This window comes from Prionailurus viverrinus, chromosome C1 (assembly GCF_022837055.1).
Source record: "Prionailurus viverrinus isolate Anna chromosome C1, UM_Priviv_1.0, whole genome shotgun sequence".
Classification (NCBI taxonomy): domain Eukaryota; kingdom Metazoa; phylum Chordata; class Mammalia; order Carnivora; family Felidae; genus Prionailurus; species Prionailurus viverrinus.
In genome coordinates, this window is record NC_062568.1 from 33274222 (window position 1) to 33298643 (window position 24422).

Consider the following 24422-nt stretch of genomic DNA (forward strand, 5'->3'; position numbering starts at 1 on the left):
TGTTTCCTGATGCCAGCACCTTTTCTCATCAGTAATGCTTCCACAAATTGTATTTAATGGTGGCTTACTCCTGGGAAAACGCAAGCATTTGGCTAATTTGTCCATTGTCTTTTAGACACAGAACTGCATTTTCTGAGCTTCTCTGGTGTTCAGAGACTCTTCGTACAATCTCTAGTCCTGGCTGCTCACAGGGGCTTGCCCACAGGAAATGAGACATATCGCGTGAACCACTCACTATGGTTGGTGCTCACTCCACCTTTCTGTCACCACAATAATTATAAATGACTGTGACAGCAATTAGAATTTGTTCACCAAAGACGAAGATGAAAGGCTTGTCTGGTCAGCTCTTCTGTCAGGTGTTCCCTCCCACGATACTGAGCATGTTTTGATTTTGTTCATCTAATCTTATGCATCTCTAGCCACGAGACCTGCTAGAGAGGACGTTTATCTGGCCCTTGGACATATTTTCCCTCCTCCTTTTGGATAATGCCGTCTTGATTACTCTGGAATTCAGTTGAGAATGGGTTGGACTCCTTAACCTCCCCACCTCCGTCCCTACCCTGCCTTCTCTCCCTCCTTCCATCAGCCAGCCAGAAAGGCATGCTGGGGAAAGAGTGAACACACGGATTAAATAACACTGGGCAACATTCATGCATTGCTAACTATATACTAGGAACTGTGGCAAGGGCTTCATTAGCATCATTTTGTTCCATCTCACAAATCCCCAGGACGCAGGTCTAATCTTATTCCCACGTTACAGACAAAGAAATGGAGGCTCAGAGGAGGGTCCAGTAAGTTACCTGAGGTCATATAGGTCTACAAAGCAGGGTCAGTCCTTGAACATGGTCGTTCTGCCTCCAGAACCCACTAGGTTGTACTGCCATCCTCAGAGGTTGCTAAATCCAAGGCAGAATCAACTAAGTGTAAACAAAGCCTGGGGACCACAGAGGGAGGGACTACTACTTCTGAGAGATACTGCTTGGAAAGCATTGCTAGGAGGCCCTGGGGGAGGTTGAGGGCTGGGCCACCTGAAAAAGTAAGAAATCTTAGGGGTGGAGAAAATGAGGAAGAGGCAGGTCTATTGAGTAGAGGTCTGGGGCCAGGAAAGCCAGTGCTCTGTGGCTCCAAGGGGGCCTTTGGCAGTGGTGGGGATGAGAGACATTGGGGTGGGGGCAGCTGCAGGGAGGGGAGCCATGGGAGGTGTGAGAATCCCATTGCAGGATAACCCTCTCCTCCCATAGAAAATAGACTGTGTGTGTGTGCGTGTGTGTGTGTATGTGTGTGTGTGTGTGTGTGTGTGTGTGTTTGTGTGTGTGTGCGTAGGAGGACGGGCTTCAACATTGCACATGCTCAGTGTGGAGGCAAAGCCCGCCCTTCTTCCACAGACAGTGCTGTGGGAAAGGGCTCTTCTGAGAGCTGCTCATCAGCTGGGGGCAGTGCATGACCTGCCTGACCCCACAGTGTGGCCCTGGAGAACAGAGGAAAAAGGCTTCCTGTGTCAGCCCCTTCTGGGAACTCCAGGAACACGCAGCTGCACTTCCCTCCCTCCTACTTCAGCCCTGTCTTCCCCACACTCTTGACCTTGTGCTGCGAGAGAGGGTCCTGCTACCCAGGCACAGCTGGTAGTGTCTGAGGCCAGACCTCCGGGGACCTGAGGAATGTACAAAGCCCTCACTCAAGCAGGTTGGAAATAAAGTTCTTTCTCACCCTCTGAATAAAATTTCTCCAGTAACTCTGGTCCTAGCCAAATGACATGGCTGGTCTGGCTTGTGGGTCTCCCAGCGCACCTCAGCCTCTGGGAAATTCATCCTTCTGGGAAATTCTTAAAAATTTAAAAGAGTTAGGTGGGGCACCTAGGTGGTTCAGTTGGCTAAGCATTGGACTTTGGCTCAGGTCATGATCTCATAGTTTGTGAGTTCAAGCCCCACATCAGGCTCTGTGCTGACAGCTCAGAGCCTGGAGCCTGCTTCAGATTTCTCTCTCTCTCTCTCTCTCTCTCTCTCTCTCTCTCTCTCTGCCCCTCCCCAACTCAGGCCTCGTCTCTCTCAAAAACAAACATTAAAAAAATTTTTTTAAAAAATAAAAAAGACACCACCTGTGACCCTGCTTCTATTTCTTGTCCTTTATATGTTTTTTAATTTATTTTTGAGAGAGACAGAGACAGAGTATGAGCGGGGGAGGGGCAGAGAGGGAGACACAGAATCTGAAACAGGCTCCAGGCTCTGAGCTGTCAGCACAGAGCCCGATGCGGGGCCCGAACTCACAGACTGTGAGATCATGACCTGAGCTGAAGTCGGACGCTTGCTTAACCGACTGAGCCACCCAGGTGCCCCTATTTCTTGTCCTTTATAAAGCATGTTGGTGGAACCACTCCCCTGTAATCTCATCAACCCTCTCCTTTTATCCCCAGCACCCTTCCTCAGCACTGAGCCTGCACCAGCCTGTTAATAGTTACAAACCCACGCCTTCTACTTTCCATGACTCTGTTCCAACATCCAGATTTCCTCTGCCTGGAACTATTCCATACCAGCAGTTTGATTTTAATAGGAGCCTCTGATCATTTCATACACAGGTTTGGGCTAGCAGAGACAAGGAAATAAATGTGCCACAATTAAAAAAAATTTTTCAGTGTTTTTTCCCTAGTTCCACAAGTCACTAGGTTTCTGGGAACTGGTATTTGTGGCCTGGCCACGGACATTAATACTTCTTGTAGGCGAGGTCTCACAAACCATATCCCTGCAGTAGGCAGCCCTCCTTAAGAGAGAGCACAGGTGAGTGAGCTCAACTGAGAAGGGATGTTAGCTGAGCCTCATAGTTGCTTGTTACAAGCTTCTTAGCAAGCCTTCCTACATGCTGGGTAAGTAAGGTGCAAGACCAAGGCCCCAGTTGAGAGCAATAGAATCGATAGGAAGTCTGAAGGGCTGAAGGTTCTAGGATGGTCAAACAGCTTAAAATTTTTGTTTTTATTATTGAAGTAAGATTGGCATACATGTTATATTAGCTTCAGGTGCACAACATAGTGGTTCAACAATTCTGTACATTACACAGTGCTCACCACGGTTAAGTGTAGTTGTCATCTGTCACCATACAACATTATTAAAATATCATTGACTACTTGGGGGCTGTACTTTTCATCACAAACAGCTTTGAAACAAGGCCAAGCCTACCTATAATGGACTGAGGGGGTTGCTATCTTCAGTCAAGGTTAGAGGTAGTTGAGAACCATACACAACCATGACGCCCACCCACCCAGACTCTATGGCATCCCTAACCCCTTGTAGACAACCACTCCTCTGTCTCACCACAGAAACCTTCAGGCCATCTTTATATAGACCCTGTTCTAATTGGGGGGTGTATGTTTTGATAAAGAATCTAAGATAAATCAAACATTACTCCTTTTTATTCCTTCAAGACACATATGTTGAGCACCTACTGTATGCCAGATGTAGTGCTGGGTTGATACAGAGATGAATAAGACTATTTCTGCCCTCTGAGCCCTCAACCTGGTTAGTGGGAGGCATGGAGAAAAGAAGAGTAGACAATTGGATGTGATGGTGCTATAATAGAAACTGTAGAGTAGAGGAAGGGGAATGGGATAGAGGATCAGAGAAGGTTTCAGAGGAATGGACATTTGGGCTGACACTTGAGTGAGGTGACACTCTTCCAGGTAACTCCAAAGCCCTAAATCAGTGGCTCCCTGTTTTATGACTTTATTTATTTATTTACATTTTTTTTTTTGAGAGAGAGAGAGCACCTGTGCACAAGCAGGGGAGGGACAGAGGGAGATAGAGACAGAATCATAAACAGGCCCCATGCCCAGTGTGGAGCCTGACACAGGTCCCAATCCCATGACCAATAGTGAGATCATGACCTGAGCTGAAATCAAGAGTTGGACACTTAACTGACTGAGCTACTCAGGTGTCCCCTGTTTTGTGACTTTAAAATAAAATGTCCTTAATTATACTTGAATTCAAAAAAATTAATTAAAAACATCCTTTTGTCAAATGTTCCTGCTTCTTTTCAAGAGGGAACTGTTTTCTGTTGAGGGTCTCAGAGCATCACACTTTGACATTTACATCTCTCTTAAACTTGGCTTTCCATCAGGTTACTCCAGATGGTAGTCTTTGCTTTGGTGAGTAAAAGGTAGAAGAAACTCATCAGGTTCATAGAAGCAGGAAATACAGATTCTTAGACATAAAATGGTGTGTAACAAGTAGGCCAGTGGTCATAGAGCTCTGTGCTTTCTCCAGTGGTGTTCAGAGAGTGGAAACCTAAACATCTTGTCGCATTTAGGATGGGAAGAGAACATATCAGGATAGTTATACTGAAAACCCAAGCATATCTTCTTAAGGTTGAAGTTGGGGAGTGATCTAAGATTAGCATTGATCTAGGGACGATAAAGAGGAAAGTATCACATACCAGAACATACTGTGGGCTAAGCCATTTGGCCAGGTGGATCACTAATGATGATGGGGTCTTATGGGGGATTTCAAGGCTGAGCATGAAGCACATCTATGAGTATGGAACTAATAGATAGGAGGTGGGTAATGGAGGAGTAGTCCCTCCAAGTTGTAAGATCATGGCAATGTGTGAGCTGGTAAAAGTTTCCATGTCTATAGGAAATAGAAGGCTGATGTGCTAATAAGATATGTCTGGCTCTATTCCATCTTGAGGTCAAATTGCCCAGAGAGGGCACAAAGACTTCAAGTCTAGAGCAGCCAAAAGTAATACCCCAGGACACTCATCTGATTGAACGTCATGTCTTCTTTTATATTTTAGTCATTATTTTATAATTCAGGTAAACTAATCAATTCTTCACAACTTAATGTTTAAACCACTTTCATAAATACATATGGTATGCAGAACAAGATACATTTAAATTGAAGATCATTCCCTCCCATGAATACATAAGTTCAATAGAGAAAGGATGATAATTACAAGCAAGCAAAGCATCCAAATATGCATTAGCATTTTATCCATCAATGAAATGCCATATCCCTGTGTCTTCTCTGGTGTTGAGTACATGGGTATTTGATGTCTTCTAAAAGAAGACCCATTCTTGTTTTCTCTATGCTGCCAGAAGCCAGATTGTTGAATGAGGATCTTAAGGGGGTCTTAACCCACATGAAAAAGTCTAGTTAGTTGGGAAATACAGTAATTTAAAGTTGATATGGGGAAAAAAATTTCCCTTACAGCCCAAGTTTATGAAGGCCAAGTGCATCTCAGTGACCATTTTCTCTGATGGTTGTTCTCAAGTGCTATAGGTTTATTAGAGGTTGCCTGGAGGTGGAGAGGTACATCTCCCATATCCCTTGTCTCCAAGAAGCATGTTATGTAACCTTCAGGTTCTGGGACTGCTACTATCAGTCTGTAATTGAGGGGCTTGCTAAGCCTGCCATTTTGCAATCTACCTTCTCTAAGCTGACTCTTCTATATGGAATCTTTGCAGTGTGGTTAGCTTTCTACCCAATTGTTTGAATTTGGTAAGGGCATAAATGAATATTTCCTTCCTTGTTGATTTGGAAGGTGACCCCCAGGTTATCTTCCTGAGGAACTTGAACAATTCTGTGGTGGATTTCTAATAAGTTAATGAGGGGAACTATCATTGATAGCATAGGTGTCGTGAGTGTCAAAACCGTCTTATTAAGTGTTAGAAAGGTTTGGCAAGGGTGTTCTAGCTTGGGGATGCCTGGTTCAAAGGTTTTCAGCTTTGGGGAAGGAAAGAAAGCACAGCATCCAAACCCTTGGGGCAGCTCCCATCTGTCCAGGTTGCAACCAGATCTGACTCTGCTGAGCTACCAAGAATAAGTGACAAAAAAGGCCTTCAGGACAGTAGGGGTATTTTCTGAACAAGGATTTAGAACTGCTGAGGTGTGGGTCTTTTAGGTCATTCTGTGAGAGGAAAAGACTCCACTGTGAGTTACATGAGATAAAGGATGAATCATGCAAGGCCCAACTCTAGAGTCTGGGAAAGGCTTTGGTTACCTTTGGTTGAGGTTGGACAGGATACAATGGCCAAACCTTTGGGGGGTGACTGCTTCAGGCAGGAAAGGAGACAGGCAAAACACTGCTATTGGCCAGCTTAGAGTAGGCAGCCTCAGCCCTTCTACTGGTAAACAAATATCATGTCTTTACTTCTTTTTAAGGTTTTATTTTTTAAGTAATCTCTACACCCAATGAGGGGCCCAGCTTACAACCCCAAGATCAAGAGTCACATGCTCTACTCACTGAGCCACCTAGGTGCCCCAACAAATATCATTACTTGACAGTAAAATTGTTTCTCCAGTAAAATTGTTGCTCTGAATCTCCTTCTTGTTTTCTCTAAGCCCAAGAGGAACTGAAAAAAATCAGGATAAGCTGCAAAGATGTCTGTAGTAATAATGATAATAGGATGGCTAATATTTATCTAACATCCACTTTGTACCTGTTGGAGAGATAGTCCATTTTCATTTTACAGAAAAGGAAAATGAGTCTCAGAGGTTGATTTATTTGCTCAAGGTCACACAGCTCGTAAGTGGCAGAGGAGGGGTTCAAAGTTCTGTCACTCTTACTCCAGAGTATATGCTTTTTTAGGCACAAGAAGATGCCTCTAATGAAGGGGTGTGTGTGTGTGTGTGTGTGTGTGTGTGTGTGTCCCAATCCTGAAGGACACTTGACAGAAAAGGTCCCATTAGGACCAAAGGCCTCCAAAGGCCATGAAAAGGGTGGAAACAGGTTTTTCTTTGGAGAGGAATGTTACTGATTAGTAAGGCTTTATATGGTATTGAGAGAGAACACAGAGGACTCTGGACAAGTCATTTAACTCTCCCAATCAGCCTTGATTCCTGTCTTGCAAAATGGGGACAACAATACCACTTGATTAGTTCCCTTGAGTTTTCTCAAGAATTAGATGATGCACTGTGTAGGACAGTGCTCTGGCAAGGCTATGGAGCATTAGAATCCTCCCATGTTTAGTCATAAACATAATGTTTTGTCATTTGCACAGAAACACATTTGCATATTATAACCTACTACAAGATGATTAAGGCTTTGGACAATAAATAATGTCCAGTGCATTACATTTATATGCAGTTAGTTAAAACTGACTCTTGTTATTTTTTTATAGGAAAGTCTTTTCTTATTTACAAAAGGAATTGTGTTTTCTTGTTTCTAAACTGCATTATGTACAAAGTCTTGAAAGACAGGCAAAGAAAGAAGAAAGTAAAGAACACTCATAAAATTGTTCACCCAGAGGTAATCACTGTAACCATCTTAGTACATTGAGCCGATCTGATATGTCCACACCTGCATTGGTGGTTTTTATTGTTAGTATTACATACAAACTGTTTCTAAAATATCCACCTGGAGGCTGGAAAAAAAACTTGTGAAGAGCTACTAAATCTTTTCAGTTAGGAGGATTTTCTATGACTGCAGAAACAGTTTTTCTAAGATTTAGTTTTAATTCCCCTCCCCCCAACCAAATGCACACGTGAGAGACAAAAACAGACCCAAGAACTAAGTTATTGTTGTATCCAGACTGGACGCCTTTGAGCATTGTCTCCTTTTATACCACACTCTTTCTTTCTCTCTTTGGCATTTTCTACACTGTGTTATGTGTGTTTGCTCTTTGCTGACTGGTGTGATTAATATTAGTCTACTGTAGTAAAGAGCCCATCACCATAGTCAAGAGAGCAAGATCCCTTGAGGCTCCTGTGAGGGGAGGGACTTGTATCTTGAACGCAGCTGCATTCTAGAACTGAGCATGCTGTCTGGCACATAGAAGACCCTAGTAAATATTTTGTCATTTGCATTAGTGAAGGATTCTACCACTGCCATTAATAGCCATGTGACCTTGGGCCAATCAATTAAACTCTCTGGATGTCTCTAATGCTTTCCAGTTCTAATATTTTATAAATTTAGGTTTCCTCTTCTGAGATTTTGATTCTGACAGTTTGTGGCCATTTACCTGATGTCAAATTTTCACGCTTGCTAGCCCCTGATAGGTGTGAAAAGCTAGCAACTGCTTTCTTTTTACTCTTTCATCAATAGAAGATAATTTTCCAATTAATTTATTTTCTTAGTTATGTGCCTTTCCTATTAGGCACCAGTGTTTTCTTGAGTAAGCTGGTTAATGAAGTAATTAAAAGAGACAGTGAGCCGGGGGTGGGGCCCCAACTGAAACTAGACTTCTCACCTCATTGGTTAGTTCATTGGAACCAAGAGCAGTTCCAATCTATGAGTTTCCTTAAATGCCCTTAGTAGTAAAACATTCCCACTTGTACAAGAATTAGGGTTTCTTCATAAAAACTATTTAACAAATGCATTAAAAGGTACTGCTCCTTAATATGCTTGAGATACTGCACAGAACAGCTGTGAACTTTATTAGTTTGTAGGATGCGAGGGGAGGTAGTGCTTTGAAGACCTGCTTTGGTTTTCATCAGACACTCCTGATGATGTCTTTGCAGTGGCTGGATGTATATTACTGTTTCACTGGCAACAAAGCACAAGCATCTTGGCCAGTTTTCCGTTCTGTAGCAGTTGAGGAGTAGAATCCTTTTCTATATCCTGTTTGCACTGTCAAGAAATTTTGCTGGCCAAATGATATCAGAGCAACAGAACAAATAGTTGGCACTCCATCAACTTTCCTAGGCAGAAATCGATGTAAAAGGGCTTCTGGCATTTGGGAATCTCGGGGTACTGTGGTAAGATCCCATAAGTCCCTTGGTAATCCGCTGACATGCTGCAATGTACCCACAGGTTAGGCATAGACCATCCATCTTCCCACTCGTACTTGATTTTCTGGATTTATTTTCTACATCCTTACTCAATACACATTTGTCACAGGTTTCTTTTAGGAAATGTAAGTGTTCCAAGGGATTTTGAAGAGAACTCTTTCTTGTGCCTCTGTTTAAAGCATGTAGATGTAAATCCAACACCCTATTCTTTTGCAAGGGCTTCACTTTTATGTCTCTACATGAGTGGGACATAACATGAGTTGCCTCTAAAATTAATACATTATTGGTTGATCAGATTCTATTTCTTTTCTCCTATTAACTGAATTTATATTATTGCCTAGGTGTATTTTTTTAACTCATAAATATCCCCTTCTTTATGTTACACAAGCGACAGAAAGTTTTATTTGCCCACTTGTGTATTTTCACAACAGCTTAATTGAGATATAATTGGCATATGATATACCAGACATGCCTAAAGTGTACAATTTGCAAAGTTTTGACATATTTATATCCATGAAACCATTACCACAATCGAGATAATGAACCTATCTATCATTCCCAAAAGCTTCCTTGTGCCCCTTGGTAATCCTTAACCCCCGCCCCTTCCAATCTCTGCTCCAGCCACCTCAGGGAACCACTGATCTGCTTTCCATTGTTGTACATTAGTTTGCATTTCCTAGAATTTTATGTAAATGAATTCATACAGTGTGTACTCTTTTTCTATGCTAGCTTCTTTCACTCAACGTAATTATTTTGATTCGTCCATGTTGTGACACACAGCAATAGTTCATTCCTGTTAATTACTGAATAGTGTTCCATTGTGTGGAAATAACACCATTCATCTGCTGATGGAGATTTTGGATTGTTTCCAGTTTTTGGCTATTACACATAAAACTTGTGAACGTTTATGTGCAAATCCCTGTATGGACATATACTTTTATTTCTCTAGGGCAAATTCCTAGGATTCTGGATCGTAAAGCACATCTGTGTTTGACTTTTTAAAAAATTGTCAAACTGTTTTCTCAAGTGGTTGTACCATTTTATGTTCCTACCGGCATGTCTGCATGTTCCGGTTTGTCCACATCCTCAACACCTGATATCACCAGTCCTTTTAATGTTAGCTAATTTAATGAGTATATAATTTTGACTTACATTTCCCTAATGGTTAATGATATTGAGCTTCATTTTATATGCTTATTTGCTATCTGTATACTTTCCTTGGTGAAATATCTGTTCAGATATTTTCTCTAGTTTTTAAATGGATTGTTTGCTTTCATGTTAGTGAATTTTGAGTTTTTGTATAGTCTAGATAGAAATCTTCTATTCAATAGATATGCTTTAAAAATATTTTCTTCCAGTCTGTGGCTCATCTTTGCATTCACCTAACGGTGTATTTCAAAGAGCAGACGTTACTAATGTTGATGGAATACAGTTTATCAGTTTGTTCTTTTCTGGGTTATGCTTTGGAGTTACATCTAAGAAATTTGTGTCCAACCCAAGGTTGCAAGGGATTTCTCTTGTGTTTCCTTCAGATATTTTATAGTTTTACATTTTACATTTAGTTCTGTGATCTTGATTTAATTTTTGTCTAGGGTGCAAGGTACAGATCAAAATTCATTTTATTTGCATGTGAATATCTAATTGTGTCAATGCTGTTTGTTGACAATGCTATCCTTTCACCAGTGAATTGCCATTTTCCCTTTTTTGAAAATCCAGTAAGTTGTGCATATATGCGTCTTTGCACCAGTACCCAATTGTCTTGAGTACTGTAGCTTTATGATAAGCATTAAAAGTCAGGTAATGTTAATTCTCCAACTCTATTCTACTTGCCTGCTTGCACTTTTTACTTATGAGAATTTTGTCCTCAGGTCTAGAGTACTAGGTCAAGAGTGTTAATTGTAATGAAAAATAACTTGCATTTTGTTTACCCAGGCTTGTTAACTATTCAGAGAGTCAGCAAGAGCATAAACAATGGAATCGGATCTGGTTCGGAGTCCTGGTTCTGCCATGACTAGCTGTGTGACTCTGGCCACATTACTCATCATCTCAAAATCTCATGCTTTTCTACTGCAAAATGGGAATGACAATATGTACCTTACCACAGTGTTTCAAGGATCAAATTAGGAAATATATAATCTCTGATGCAATTTTTATTTAGTACGCATCTTAGTTTAAAAAATTAGCGTAGGGGCGCCTGGGTGGCGCAGTCGGTTAAGCGTCCGACTCCAGCCAGGTCACGATCTCACGGTCCGTGAGTTCGAGCCCCGCGTCGGGCTCTGGGCTGATGGCTCAGAGCCTGGAGCCTGTTTCCGATTCTGTGTCTCCCTCTCTCTCTGCCCCTCCCCCGTTCATGCTCTGTCTCTCTCTGTCCCAAAAATAAATAAAAAAAACATGGAAAAAAAATTAAAAAAAAATTTAGCGTAATGTAAAAATATCCAATATTTAGTTACCTAAGGCAGATACAATCAGAACACTTTTGGCATTCTTATTTCCCTTAGTTTACCTTCGTTTCAAGTGATTTTTGAATGATTCTTGTTTCATTTTAAGAATTGGGTATCGTTTTGAGGTTTGGACTTGTCATTTGAACATGTTTAGATATCACAAAATGTACTGGTGTTTCTCATACACTCATTTAAATTCAAATGGATGGGTTAAAATACCAACAGAATGATGACTGAATAAAGTTGTTTGATGCTGGAGGTATGTAGGGGCAGAGATTTGCTGTCACATTTGAGATGTAGAAAATTCCAGCTGAGGAAAATCCAGCTCCATAGGATAGATGAATACTGACTATCAATCTAAATTTTTCTCCTATGATAACTTGGGGTAGACATCAATTCATCTCTGCTGTGTCTAGCTGAAGGCATAACTTGGTTTCCATTGAAAGTTGAACTACATAAAAACTCTACACATCATAAGAAGAAGACTGACAACTGAACTTAGAAGTGAGTAAAGGATATGTACAGGCAATATGCAGTTGAAGAAGCCAAAACTTAAAAAGAAAACAACATATGAAAAAATATTAATTTCACTTGTATGTAGTGAAATGTACATCAATGCAACAATGAAATATCGTGTCAGGCACATCATATTGGCAAAAAGTAATATGGTCAGCAGCATCAAATATTGGCAAGGATGTTGGAGAAAGGAGCAAATTTATGGCTAGAGAGTATAAATTGTAAAACTACTTTTGAAAGCTATGGAAAATACCTAATAAAGTTGAGAATGTATAAACACTGAGATCCAGCACTTCTTTTTCTTGGTATCTGCTGTAGGGAAATTTTCACCCGTATGTGCAGAGGGACATGCACAAAGATGTGCATTGCAACGCCATTTGTAATAGCGAAGAATTCAAAACAGTCCCTTCCCCCAACCTCCTCTTTCTCTCTCTCTTTCCTCTCTGCCACACACTTCAAGTTATTTTCAAAACCATTGCAAGTCACAATACTCCTGGCACTTTACCCCTAAAGCTATTTTTTAAAACAGAGTTCTGAGGCAGATAGAGAAAAATGTCAACATGTTTGATTTTGCTGGTGGCAACATACAAATCTGTTATTTTCTGTACCTCTCGTATTTGTGAGATGTTAAAACTTGAAAGTAAACATGAAAATTTTAAAAAGAAACATGACGTTTGTTTCTCTGCTTTAATTCTTTACAAATTTCTTTTAATTCCTCACCTTAAGACCCATCTTTCCCATTTTGCGTCTTGTTTGATGTCAACCTATAACATAACATGTCTTGAGTCTTTTCTTCACATGATTTGAAGTATCTCCAAGGTAACTGTTTTGTGTTCAGAGTTTTTTTTAGACATCTCCTTCCTTCTAGCGATCTCTGTTCAATATCGCATTAAACTTATTGGGCCTAAGTTGTCCGTTATTTCCTTGCTTCTTTGCTATTCATGGGAGTTTGGATTGACAATCGAAACTTAACTGCTGTGTTTCATGACAGCAAGGCTTTGCAGGGCTTCTTTTCTTAATACCGCTCCATCCGCCTGTCTTGGTACGTAAGATATTTATATGTAGGGAGGGATATTTGTTTTAGTGTATGATAGATACTTATAATGAAGATTAGATCATGCACTTCTAGCTGAGAATTTCTAAAACATATAATAAACAATTCTTAATCTTCAGAGCAGAGGCTTGGGGTGCCCCCTCAGTCTGCCTGCGTACACCGTATTTTTGGCTGCCACAATGGCTTCTCTGCCCATGTCAAACTCACTTTATGTGTATATACTTCAAGTTCCCTATTTTCTTTCATCTGCCTCTTTGGTAAACAGACGACAGAAACTTCCTCTGCCTGATCTCTCTATGACATACTGCAAATTTAGCTCAGACGCCAGCTGGCTGTGTGTGTGTCTGGCTATTCATAGAAAGGAAGGGTTTACCTTCCTTCCTTCTGGAGAAACCGTCTTTTCGTGGCTACAAATCTGTTTTCAAAGGGCTATTTGGAATCGGAGCTACTGGTTAATGGGAAAAGGCCTTTTTTTGTGTGATACTTGAACAATCTTTTAAGAAATACACTGATGTGGGGCACCTGGGTGGCTCAGTCAGTGAAGTGTCCAACTTTGGCTCAGGTTGCAAGCTCACTGTTCGTGAGTTTGGCCCCACATCGGGCTCTGTGCTGTCAGTGTGGATAAGTCACCGATGAGTCATTTCCAATGTGTGTTGAATTTACTGTGGTTGCTTTTGCATTATTTTCTCCTTTTGTATGATTAGTGTTGGAAAGACCACCATGACCATCCATCAACTCTTGGTCATTGTGGAACATCCACTTGAGGACCAGGTGTCAGTGAATGCAAATGAAGCAGAACACTTAGCTCAGCCACTATATCTGAATGTTCCTCTCTGGTCCTGACCTGGTCCTCGATTCTAACTTTGATCCAGAAAAGATCCCTAAGTCAGCCCTGTAACATATAGGCTGGGCTCTGTGGCTAAAGTGAAAGTCTCTCCCTGGGTTTCTGAAGTTCCTAGGTAAACTGGAGCCAGTACGGTTTCTAGAGAGCCCTGGGCAAAATGTGCTTATTTCCCAATTCAGAAGTGATTTTTCTCTTGTCAGTTTAGATTTGCTGCCCAGGGCAGTTCAGAATGGGGTGGGTTTCAGGGCAGTATTCACTAAGACATTAGTCTCATCACTTATGGTAATTTTCACAAATCATTGAACATCACAAGTGTCACTAATTGCCACTTGCTTCTTATTTTTATTCTAATGTCCTAGATTCGGAAACTGGTAACTGGGTTGTAAGTTTCTTTAGGACAAGGCCTGGATGTTTTTCATTTGCGTTCTTAACATCCACCACAATATCTGGGGTATAATAACTTCTCAACTAAAAGTCTATGTCTAGAAAATATGGCTGAAAAATGATTGTAAAACATACCCCAAAGTCACTGTCCTTATTTTTTCTTCTCCTTTCCTTCTTGTTTACTCTTCTTGTTTTCATCTGTCTTAGTCCAGAGCTTTAGATGATTGGCAGCATCATGTGTTTGTACTACTTCCTGAAACTCTTCCTGCACACTTCTCCCCCAAATTTTGTTCATTAAAAAAAAAATAATGTTTTTTTTTTCTTCTTGGGCCTTGCCTTTTACATCTTAAATGATTTTAAACACTATTCATATGTTTATCTGATTCTTCTGTTATCTCAAGTTCTCTTTGGTTGTTGTGCCTGCTGATTCTTGGTTATATTTAATTGCTTCCACATGGGTCTTGTGGCTTAGGCTTGTGAGCTCATCTTTGGGGGTGGCTTAACTGTGGGTGTCCGTTGTTGCTTTTATTGAGGACACATCCCTCCAAAGAGGTCTTGTTTCTTCTTGTTGTCACCCTAAGGATGTCCTAAGCCTAGAACCAATTTTATGCCTGTTTTTCCGCTTGAAAGTTCCTGGAATACGCAAGTATTGTGAATTCAAAACTCCAAACCACATCACAGTAAATTGTGGGAATGCTCAGTGGAGATACTTTTATTCCCCCACCAAGAGTCTAGGCCAAGGCATTGCTCTTCCATCTACCTGTGAGAATGTTTGGCCTTTTTTCAACATCAACTTATTTCAAGAATCTTTCTTCAAGACCACTGCAAGGGTTTCTCTCTCTGTGAGGGTCAGTTCTAATTCTTCACCTCATCTCCCATCCCCGAGTGTTGGGCAAGTCATACAGAATGCTCAGAGTCCCTAGCTTTTCAATCTAAAACATCATAGCTTTCAAATGACAATAATAAGACTTAACAACATGATTCTGAAAGGCATGTCTCCCCAATAGGGATGTTGTGAGATTCAAGTAGTAGAATAGATTAAAAGGCATTTTGAAAAAAAAAAAAATTAAAGCACTCTGTAATTAGGTTTTGTTTCTAGATACTCTAGGAGTGTCATTGGCCTAGAACATGTTTTTCTAGTATTATTGCGAGTCTACTGTTTTCCCCAGACCCTTTTCCTTCCTTCTCCTACCATCACATCTTCTTGTCCATTTGTCTAGCTTGTGGCAAAGTAGAGCGGCCTTATACTTAGGCAGAGGATGAACTGCAGCCTCTGAGCTGATTTTACCTGATTGAGTTTGGTGAGTACTGTGGCTCTCTTATTTACCTCTCAGCTCAGGACCCTGTATATCATTCAGGTTCCCGCCAGAGAGCGGGTGTTGGTGACCCTTGGTCAATAGTGGACATGATTTGTTATTTTAGTTAAGATCTTAATAGCACATGAAATTGTTTATCTAGTTCTGATGCTGTAGAGAACCAAAGACCTGCTGCCGGAATACAGGTCTTCTCTGCAGTTACCTGTCTGTGGCATGTCACTGAAGGAGAGTATCAATCGGTATAGTTGTTCTGGAAGCTACAGGAAACCTTTAAATACATTTCAACAGGAACACTGGTATTTGCAACCCAGCATTTTTACAATATGATCTCATGTAACACATCCATTTTATATTCTAAAAACTTCAGTTTGAACAAGCCATGTCATAAAAGGGGCCACAGAATCAGCAAAGCCAGTCTTATAATGACAGGCCAAACAGTTTTAGATATTGGGGTTTTCTTGATTTATTTGAGGCCAAGCTCTCACACAGAGCATTGACTTTGCTTCAGGTCAAATGAAGTCATACTTTAGACTGGGTTAGTCCTTGTTTAAGTCACTTAGGTAAGGTTTAATTTGTTGAACCAAACCCTGGAACCCGTTCAGTTCACAGAAGAACATATAATTATGTAACTTTTGTCACAAGACTCAAGAAAAATGTTTTATAGTCACAGCAGGGATTCAAAGAGGTGAGGCTAAGATGGAAAATGCTTGTAGAGATAACAGTAGAAGAAAAAGAAATGGAAAGCATTTGTGAAAGTCTAGTCTCAGTTCTTAGTGTAGCTCTTTGCACAAATTAATACACTTGAGATATTTTTCAGGTTTCAAATACTGAATCTCTATTTTCATGGAAAGGATGGTATAACTAAGAGGGTTAACCATGGTTATATAGCTTTCTGAATTTTCTACAGCATACCCTTACTTTATATGGAATAGTTACATGACTGTCCTATTTCCACTTATCAGTAATAATTGCCTGCAACATACATAGGAAACATAAATTCCCAGCTAATTCAGACCCCTCTTTTTACCCACTTAAGAGTTAGTCCAACCCTTCATAAAACCTATTTCCCAAACCTCCTAACATATAGACTGGTTTGAACATCAGTTCTTGTCATGTCCCCTGCCTGCCATCTGTTTTAGATATTAGTAAGTCACAAAATGCCTAAAAGCAGTAGTCTGAAAGAGACTGAGAAGGAACAGAGGGTCTGAATTGTCAGAAAACAGAATCGTGTCCTTGGGCAAATCCAAGGGTGGTTGGGTAGGTTGTATCATCAAGTGATAATAGGAACGATGATAAAACCAACAGTAACTTCACAAATCTTGAAAGTAAAATGCATGCTGGTTTTAGGGGAAACCTCCAATACACAGCATACAAACTTTGATTACTATCGTGGAGCAATCAACGGAAGTTTGTAGAAGACGCAATGCACGTAGACTGGTTCAATTTGGCCAATTTACGCTGAGCGTCTAGTTGGCCGCTACTGTGGGGATAAAGGGAGCAAGTTCTTTACCTTGTGGAATTCTTGTTCTTGGAGGGGAGATATCACACAACCATCTACGCTCATGATGAAGACAGCTTTGCCTGGAACTCATGGCATGCACAGGCCAATCTTCGTGCCTGCCTAGGGCTCTATTTACTTATATTGTCTTGAATTCTCTCATCACATCCTCCAGTTTACAGATGGAGAAGCAATATTTTTTTCCGCTGCATTTTATCATCTTAACAACACAATATGTTAAATGCTTTGCCATGGACTTAGAATGGAGTCTGACAGGCAAAAGTCCAGGCTTGGCTCTGCTATATACCTGTGGGGTCTGGAGGAAATTTCTTAATTTATTTGAGCCACAGTTTTCTCATCTGTAAAACAGAGATAATGGTATCTACCTCAGCTCTCAGCTTCAATGTCAATATTTTCAGAAAGGCCTTACCTTATTCCATCATTCTGAGGAATCTTGTTCCCATCACGCCAGCCATGGGATCCCATTACCCTGTTTTAGTTTTTTTTTTTTTCTTTTTTTTTCAACGTTTTATTTATTTTTGGGACAGAGAGAGACAGAGCATGAACGGGGGAGGGGCAGAGAGAGAGGGAGACACAGAATCGGAAACAGGCTCCAGGCTCTGAGCCATCAGCCCAGAGCCCGACGCGGGGGTCGAACTCCCGGACCGCGAGATCGTGACCTGGCTGAAGTCGGACGCTTAACTGACTGCGCCACCCAGGTGCCCCACCCTGTTTTAGTTTTGTTACAGCCTTTATCACCATCTGAAGTGTTGTCTTGTAACTGGTTTCCAGGACTATTGGCAGCCTCCCCATTTGAATGTAAATTTCACAAGGATAGGGACTGAACCCAAAATCTGGTTCCTGGCACACAGTAGGCACTCATTATGTGTTACATGAATGGGCAGCGAACCAGGCAACAGTTAATGGAGATGGAAAGGAGAAAGTGACTGTACTTATATTTAATGTCCTTGTGAACAATTCTATGTTCGCTTTGAAAGAAATCATTGTATGCTTTGAACACTGCTATTACAGTAGGTAGAAGGGTTTGAATTTTTTCTATTTTGCCATAACGAAGGTCTGAAAATAAATTGAATGTCATCATCCATTGCACGATAGTCCATCCCTGACCTGAGCTGGGCTCCAGTAAAAGGAGCAGGGACACAAATGCAACACACAGACCCCGAACGGGATCTTTTGAATTTTTTTTTTCAACGTTTTTTATTTTATTTTTTTGGGGGGGGACAGAGAGAGACAGAGCATGAACGGGGGAGGGGCAGAGAGAGAGGGAGACACAGAATCGGAAACAGGCTCCAGGCTCTGAGCCATCAGCCCAGAGCCTGACGCGGGGCTTGAACTCACGGACCGTGAGATCGTGACCTGGCTGAAGTCGGACGCTTAACCGACTGCGCCACCCAGGCGCCCCGCGAACGGGATCTTTTGTATGTGTGACTGCGGGAGACGCTGAGAGAAATGTGGAACCAGAGCTCACCTGAGTAGGTTTTAGCCTTCATTCTCCCCACAAACATTAACCTCAGAGTAAGTGACATGTCTGGCTGTGTCTACAAAAGGCACCTCCGGCCTCCACTGACTTGTTTATCTTTGCCGCTGTTTCAGGATTCTGAGAAGCGAACCCCGCTTCATGTGGCTGCGTTTCTGGGAGATGCAGAGATCATTGAACTCCTGATTCTGTCAGGTAAATACCAGATCTACTTAAAAGTCAATTGCAGATAAAAATTTAAATGACCAACTCACTAGATTGACTATGACAGTGAACCCAAACGAAATTTCTTTATTGTGCTCATGGAAGTTTATTTGATCAGTGATTTTATCAGTAGACAAAAACAAAAAAAGAAAACAAAACAAAACAAAAAAACAACAATGCAAGGACTTATTCTTATATGAAAAATGGCGTAGCCATTAAAACATTTTATTACTTTGAAAGTCTGATTTGACTAATCAGGCCCAGTATTATAGATGAATTCAGTAGATTTGGATATCTTTTCATTTTTTTGTCATTAAAAAAATGAACAAACAAAACTGACTCCTTAAAGCCTGCATGAAAAACACAAATGTATCTGTGTATTTACATACATTTAAATTGTGTGGCAAAATAATACTATGTTTTGTTTATGGATACATGACTATGACTATGTAATAAAAAATGGAAGGAAAGGAAATATACCAATTTCCAGATGGTGGTTACCTCTGAAGAGGCTGGTTGAGTGAGAGATATTTTCAGGGAAGGGTAAAGAAGAGACTACAACTCTGTAAAATATTTTGTTTAAAAAAAATTGGAAGCAAACATGGCAAACGTGGTTTGGGGGCTATTATTCTCTTTATATTTTATATTTTATGAATTTTAAAGATCTCATTGGATCTAGAAGTACCAATGCTTTCATTTTTGGAAACCTGTATGCTTGGTACATCTCACCAAACTGGTTTCCAAAACCAATATGTGCTTTCTCCCTTGAGTATTTGCTAGACAAATCCCTAGAATGAATCTGAGCACATGCACGTGTCTCGGTGTGGATTGCAGATCATCTGGCTTTTTCCCCTCCTCCTTTTTGTTTGGGAAGATTAAAATCTGGAAGAAATACCTCTGCCCGCAGACTATGCAAAAGGCCTATATTAAGATTTTGCCTTTGTTTGCGATAGTAAAGGGAAACTGTAGAAATCCAAAGTACGCTATGCAAAGGTAGGAGCTAATGCATGTATTCAAACAGACGTGGGGAACACTGTAGAAGAAACTAACAAGAATTGTGCTGTGATACACCAGGAAGGTTCACATTGCCCTTACTTTTGTTCTGTTCGTGTTCTTGAGGTGGATTTTCCCAGGAAGCAAGTATTCAGTGCCTTACGACGTGTGTGTGCTCTGTGCTCCTGACAATTGCACGGAGCTTAGGTTAGATTCTGTGTGACATTCCTTGTGCTTTAAAGAACAGGCCTAACTGCTAATATATTGAGATTTATTTTTGCAAGTCATTTCTTATTTTATGTTTAATGTACATTGTTTCCTCCATTTTTTCACTTTCCATTTGATAGACTGATTTTTTTTTTCTGCTGGATTAAAGGTAATATTTACTGAAAAAAAAAAAAATAAAGAACAGGCCTTCCTTCTGACAGTTTTAAAGATGTTCCAGGGCTGTGTTCCAAACAAACATGTATTGTTTGGTGTGACACAGACTATGGCTGAGAGCCAGTACATACCTGGCTGGTTGCCCTATAGCTGTAGAAACTTGGGCCATGGAAAATTGTAGGCAAAACCAGTGGGGGTGTAAAATAAGAATTTTGTGGCACGACAGCTAAGGGGTCCCAACCAACCAAGTGTTGTATTAAGAGACATCTCAACATCTCAGAGGAATGTTTAGTTCATGAAGGTGCAAATTCAAAACTTTGTCTTAGACCCCCAACTTTGGTTTTTTGTTTGTTTGTTTTTCCACATCCGAAGGAAGATTTTAATTCTGCAGCATGAAGTTGACCCCTCTATGTTCCTCAGGCATCTGTGGGCTGGTGACTGTTTGAGAAACTTGGTTTCATATCACCTTCACGTGGGATGGAGTCCATCAACCTCACTTACATGGGGCTCATCTACTAGAGCCTGGAGAAATTTTTCCGTCGATCCTGATCTGCACACCTGTTTAGTCCCTGGTATAATTTTGGATGGCACATGCAATGGAATTTTTCCTCCTCCTCATATCCAATTAGGAAGACGTAGGGTACAGGAGAGCATTGGGAAAGTTCTTTCGAAATTTTACTCAACTGTGGAAGCTTAGACAAACTCTTGGAATTCACATGGCTTTAATTTCCTTGAAAGGTCCTTTATTCAATTTGTATATTAAATTCCTAAAGAAATATCCTTGTAAGAGCACGATGATTTCATTTCTGAGCTTACATCTGGCAGCTGACCCTTTAGGGAATCCAACCAAACTGCTTTCCAGTTTAATAATGGATGAGGTGCTAATGATTCCCATGTTGGACAAATGATTTGGCCTTGCCAGAATAGCCCATTACAGCTATGTACTCCATTGTTGTATTAACTTACAGAGCATAGTGTAACCCAAGCCCACTAAATTCCCACTGACATTATCTCCTATTAGCCAGGCGGATGGAACCCTGAATGCCTCTGAGTAGAAAGGGAGGAATTCAGGCCTTGAAACTTTCCTCTTCTTATAACTGCCAGTTCAGATTCTGGCTTTATTCTCCCCACCCCATCCCCAGTCTGGCCTCTGGCTTCTGTTTGGGAACTAGCCGAGTCAGGATTTAAGGCAAAGAGAAGGTGAAGAGCATGCTAAATCATTTGCTGGAGATGCATGAATGAGATCAGCGTGAACCAATCAGTGGATCCGTGGCTAAGAGTTAAGAGATTGGGGTTGAGCTAGAGGAAGCAGAGCACACAGAAAACCGAGCACTGTCACAATACCCTGTAGAGAAACTGGGATGCTCGAGGTTCAGGTCCTGGGCTGAAGGAAGAAAACTGGAGGTACCCACCTGCTAACGTGGGAGTGTTTGTGAGGTGCAACTGCTAACTAAAAATGATATGTTTATTAGACATAGGCCACCAAACAAGTGTATTCTTGTAAAATCATTTCCTGTGATTTGTCAAAATGTGATTACCACGGTCAATGCAAATTGCCACCAGTGCCAGGGGCAGGTCATTCTTTTGATTCTTTTATGCATAACAAATATTCATTATTCATCCTTTGAGGTTGGATTTGATTGGTGTTTGTTTGTTTGTTTGTTCTGGTGAGAGAGGGGTGATTAAACCAGGCACCCTCAGTGTGGTGTGATTACAAAGTAATGAGCCATTTTCTGGTGGATGTGTAAACTGGTTCTAAAGGCAGGTCCAAAGGGAGTCTGAAAAATGTTTTAAGCAATTGTCACATACACTGAATTATCATACACTCTTCCAAGGTTATTGCTTTGAAGGACAGTGCTCCTGGGCTGTAATAACATTTGGTCTGTTTGCTTAAAAGCAAAATCAATAGCAAGCTGATCTCATTACATTGAAGTCATATTTCATATGATCTTTCGTATGTATTTATTTCTACAATTAAAAGTCAAACTTTGGATAAACCAGACTTAAGAATCAATTATCCTTTCTGGGCCTGTAATGTTTTTCAGTCACTTAGTCTACCTTTTTCCTTTGTTTTACTTCTTCCTAGATGACAAGGCTGAGAGAACAGGAATATTGCCTCTGGGAAAGATACTTAGTTTCCTTTACTCTTGATCTCCATTAAAAAAAAAAAATCAAGCACTAATAGGGATAAGATGAAAACATACTTAATTTATAATTAAAGTTTATGCCTGACAACTTTTAGTTGGGTCTTTGTTTCTGAAGAATCAGTATAGCCTAGCACCTTTTTTTTTTTTTTTTTTTTTTATGTTTAAGGTTGAAAATGTCCTTGGGTAAAAAGCATTTGCCTTTAAATCATTAGACATGCAGACTCTGTGTCCTTCAGTGCACAATGGCGCCTGACAGGCAGGTAAATAACATGAAGCTTCCTTTAGAAAAATCAGTTATAAATATTCAACTCAAAACCATCTGACGTCTCCCTCTGACATGTAAACAAGACTCTTGGACGTGTTCAGCGGAAGAGGATGAGGAAACCAGTGGCAGGGGATGACATTGATGAAATACTGCTTGGTCCCCATTCAGATAACTCTGCTTTTGTCATAATAATTTTGTTGTTCAGGGAGAGGAGATTTTCCTGGCAGCTGCCCGTTTAACCTTCTGGAGGAGGAGAAGTGGAGGGATAGAAACTGAAGGAAGCTACTTCCTAGATTTCTAATTATTTTTCAATTCCTCAAGTGATGCTAAAGCTCCAAGGAAACAATGCTGGCATTGGTTGGTTGTTACACGCCAGGTGTGGGTTGTTTTCTGATATCAGCAAGCTCGGGGTCATCTTTCTCCTTGAAAGAATGTTAATATTAAAAGCCACATTGAGCGCTACATAAAACTGAAAGTTTGCAGACTATATAAATAATAATAGTAATAACAATATAATATAAATGTATAAATATAAATAACAAGAAAAACACTAATAGAAAAATAGAGGAAACAGGCAAAAAATATGAACACGCAGTTCTCAGAGAATAAATTGCAAATGTCCAGTAAACAAACATATTAGAAGATGCCCAACCTCACTATTAAACAGGAAAACAGAAAAATGTGATACTGCTTCCTTCCAATCAGATTTGCAATATTTTATTGGCTGATAATATCAAGTATTGATGAGGATGTGGGGAACTAGGCAATCTCACACATTAGCACTCTTTGGAGGATTGAGACTAAGGATTAAAACTGAAAGTGTGTGTGACCCATGACACAGAAAGTCCATTTCTAATTATCTATCCTAGACAAATACTTGCACATTTGTAGGAGGAATCATTTTATGGGTGTTCACAGCAGCATTTTTTGAATAATGAAATACTGGAAACAACTGAAATACCCATCAATGGACAGAATGTCTAAAAAATGTACTGTGTTTATATGTTGGAATACATGTGGTAATTAAAAAGAATGGCGTCGTAAATATCAACAGAGATAGGTATGAAAAATATATCGTGTGAAACAATGCAGAATGTCAATTCAGAAACAATTCAGAAACTCAGAGTGTTATAGTAGGATACAATATTCAGAGGGTTATTACAATATGATATAATCTATGTAAAAGCATACTTATAAAACACTATAGATTTTTAAAAATTACTGTGTAATGTTTTAAATTTTTTTTTCAACGTTTATTTATTTTTGGGACAGAGAGAGACAGAGCATGAACGGGGGAGGGGCAGAGAGAGAGGGAGACACAGAATCGGAAACAGGCTCCAGGCTCTGAGCCATCAGCCCAGAGCCTGACGCGAGGCTCGAACTCAACGGACCGCGAGATCGTGACCTGGCTGAAGTCGGACGCTTAACCGACTGCGCCACCCAGGCACCCCTGTAATGTTTTAAATATGCAAAAAAGAATATTGTACTGACCACTCAGCTTAATTCTCTCAGTTTTCCTTGGTACACATATTGGCCTGCGTAGGGGTACAAGAAACTGGAGGCTTATGTACCAGGCTCAGGGCAGTGATTTTTTTTTTTAACTTCAGTAAGTGGGGAGAGTCCAGCATTGAGAATGATTCTCCAGAGGACTTTACTCAAATCTTTAATAATTCACGTTTTGGGGACGCCTGGGTGGCTCAGTCGGTTGAATGTCCGACTTCAGCTCAGGTCATGATCTCACAATCCGTGAGTTTGAGCCCCGCATTGGGCTCTGTGCTGACAGCCCAGAACCTGGAGCCTGCTTCCGATTCTGTGTCTCCCCCTCTCTCTGCCCCTCTGCTGCTCATGCTCTGTCTCTCTCTGTCTCAAAAATAAATAAAAACATTAAAAAAAAACCAATTCATGTTTTAAAGAAGAATGCATTATTTGTATGATGAAACCATGAAGTAAAATAGGTCTGCTGATTTTCATTATGTTAGGCAGATTTTCATAGCTGCTGTATAAACTAGCTCAGTGAAGGAGACGTTGAGGAATCTCTCTTTTAACCAGAAAGCTTCCTTCAATTAGCAACTGTTAATTTAGGACTGCCCTGGGCTTGGACCTAAATTGGCACATCGTGCCAAAGACAGATGCCCCCAGTTTCTATTCCTTAGTCCCTGATTCTGCT

The 24422-nt window shown here is 40.6% G+C and overlaps 1 protein-coding gene across 5 annotated transcripts in view; it reads left to right on the plus strand.

Annotated features, from left to right (window-relative positions):
* ANKRD44 (ankyrin repeat domain 44) overlaps positions 1 to 24422 on the plus strand; it is a 327806-nt gene that overhangs the window by 144154 nt on the left and 159230 nt on the right. For all 5 annotated transcript variants that reach the window (XM_047870045.1, XM_047870049.1, XM_047870050.1 and 2 more), the window contains exon 3: positions 18382 to 18460. In XM_047870045.1, coding sequence (XP_047726001.1) covers positions 18382 to 18460 — 79 coding nt within the window. The remainder of the gene's footprint in view (positions 1 to 18381; positions 18461 to 24422) is intronic.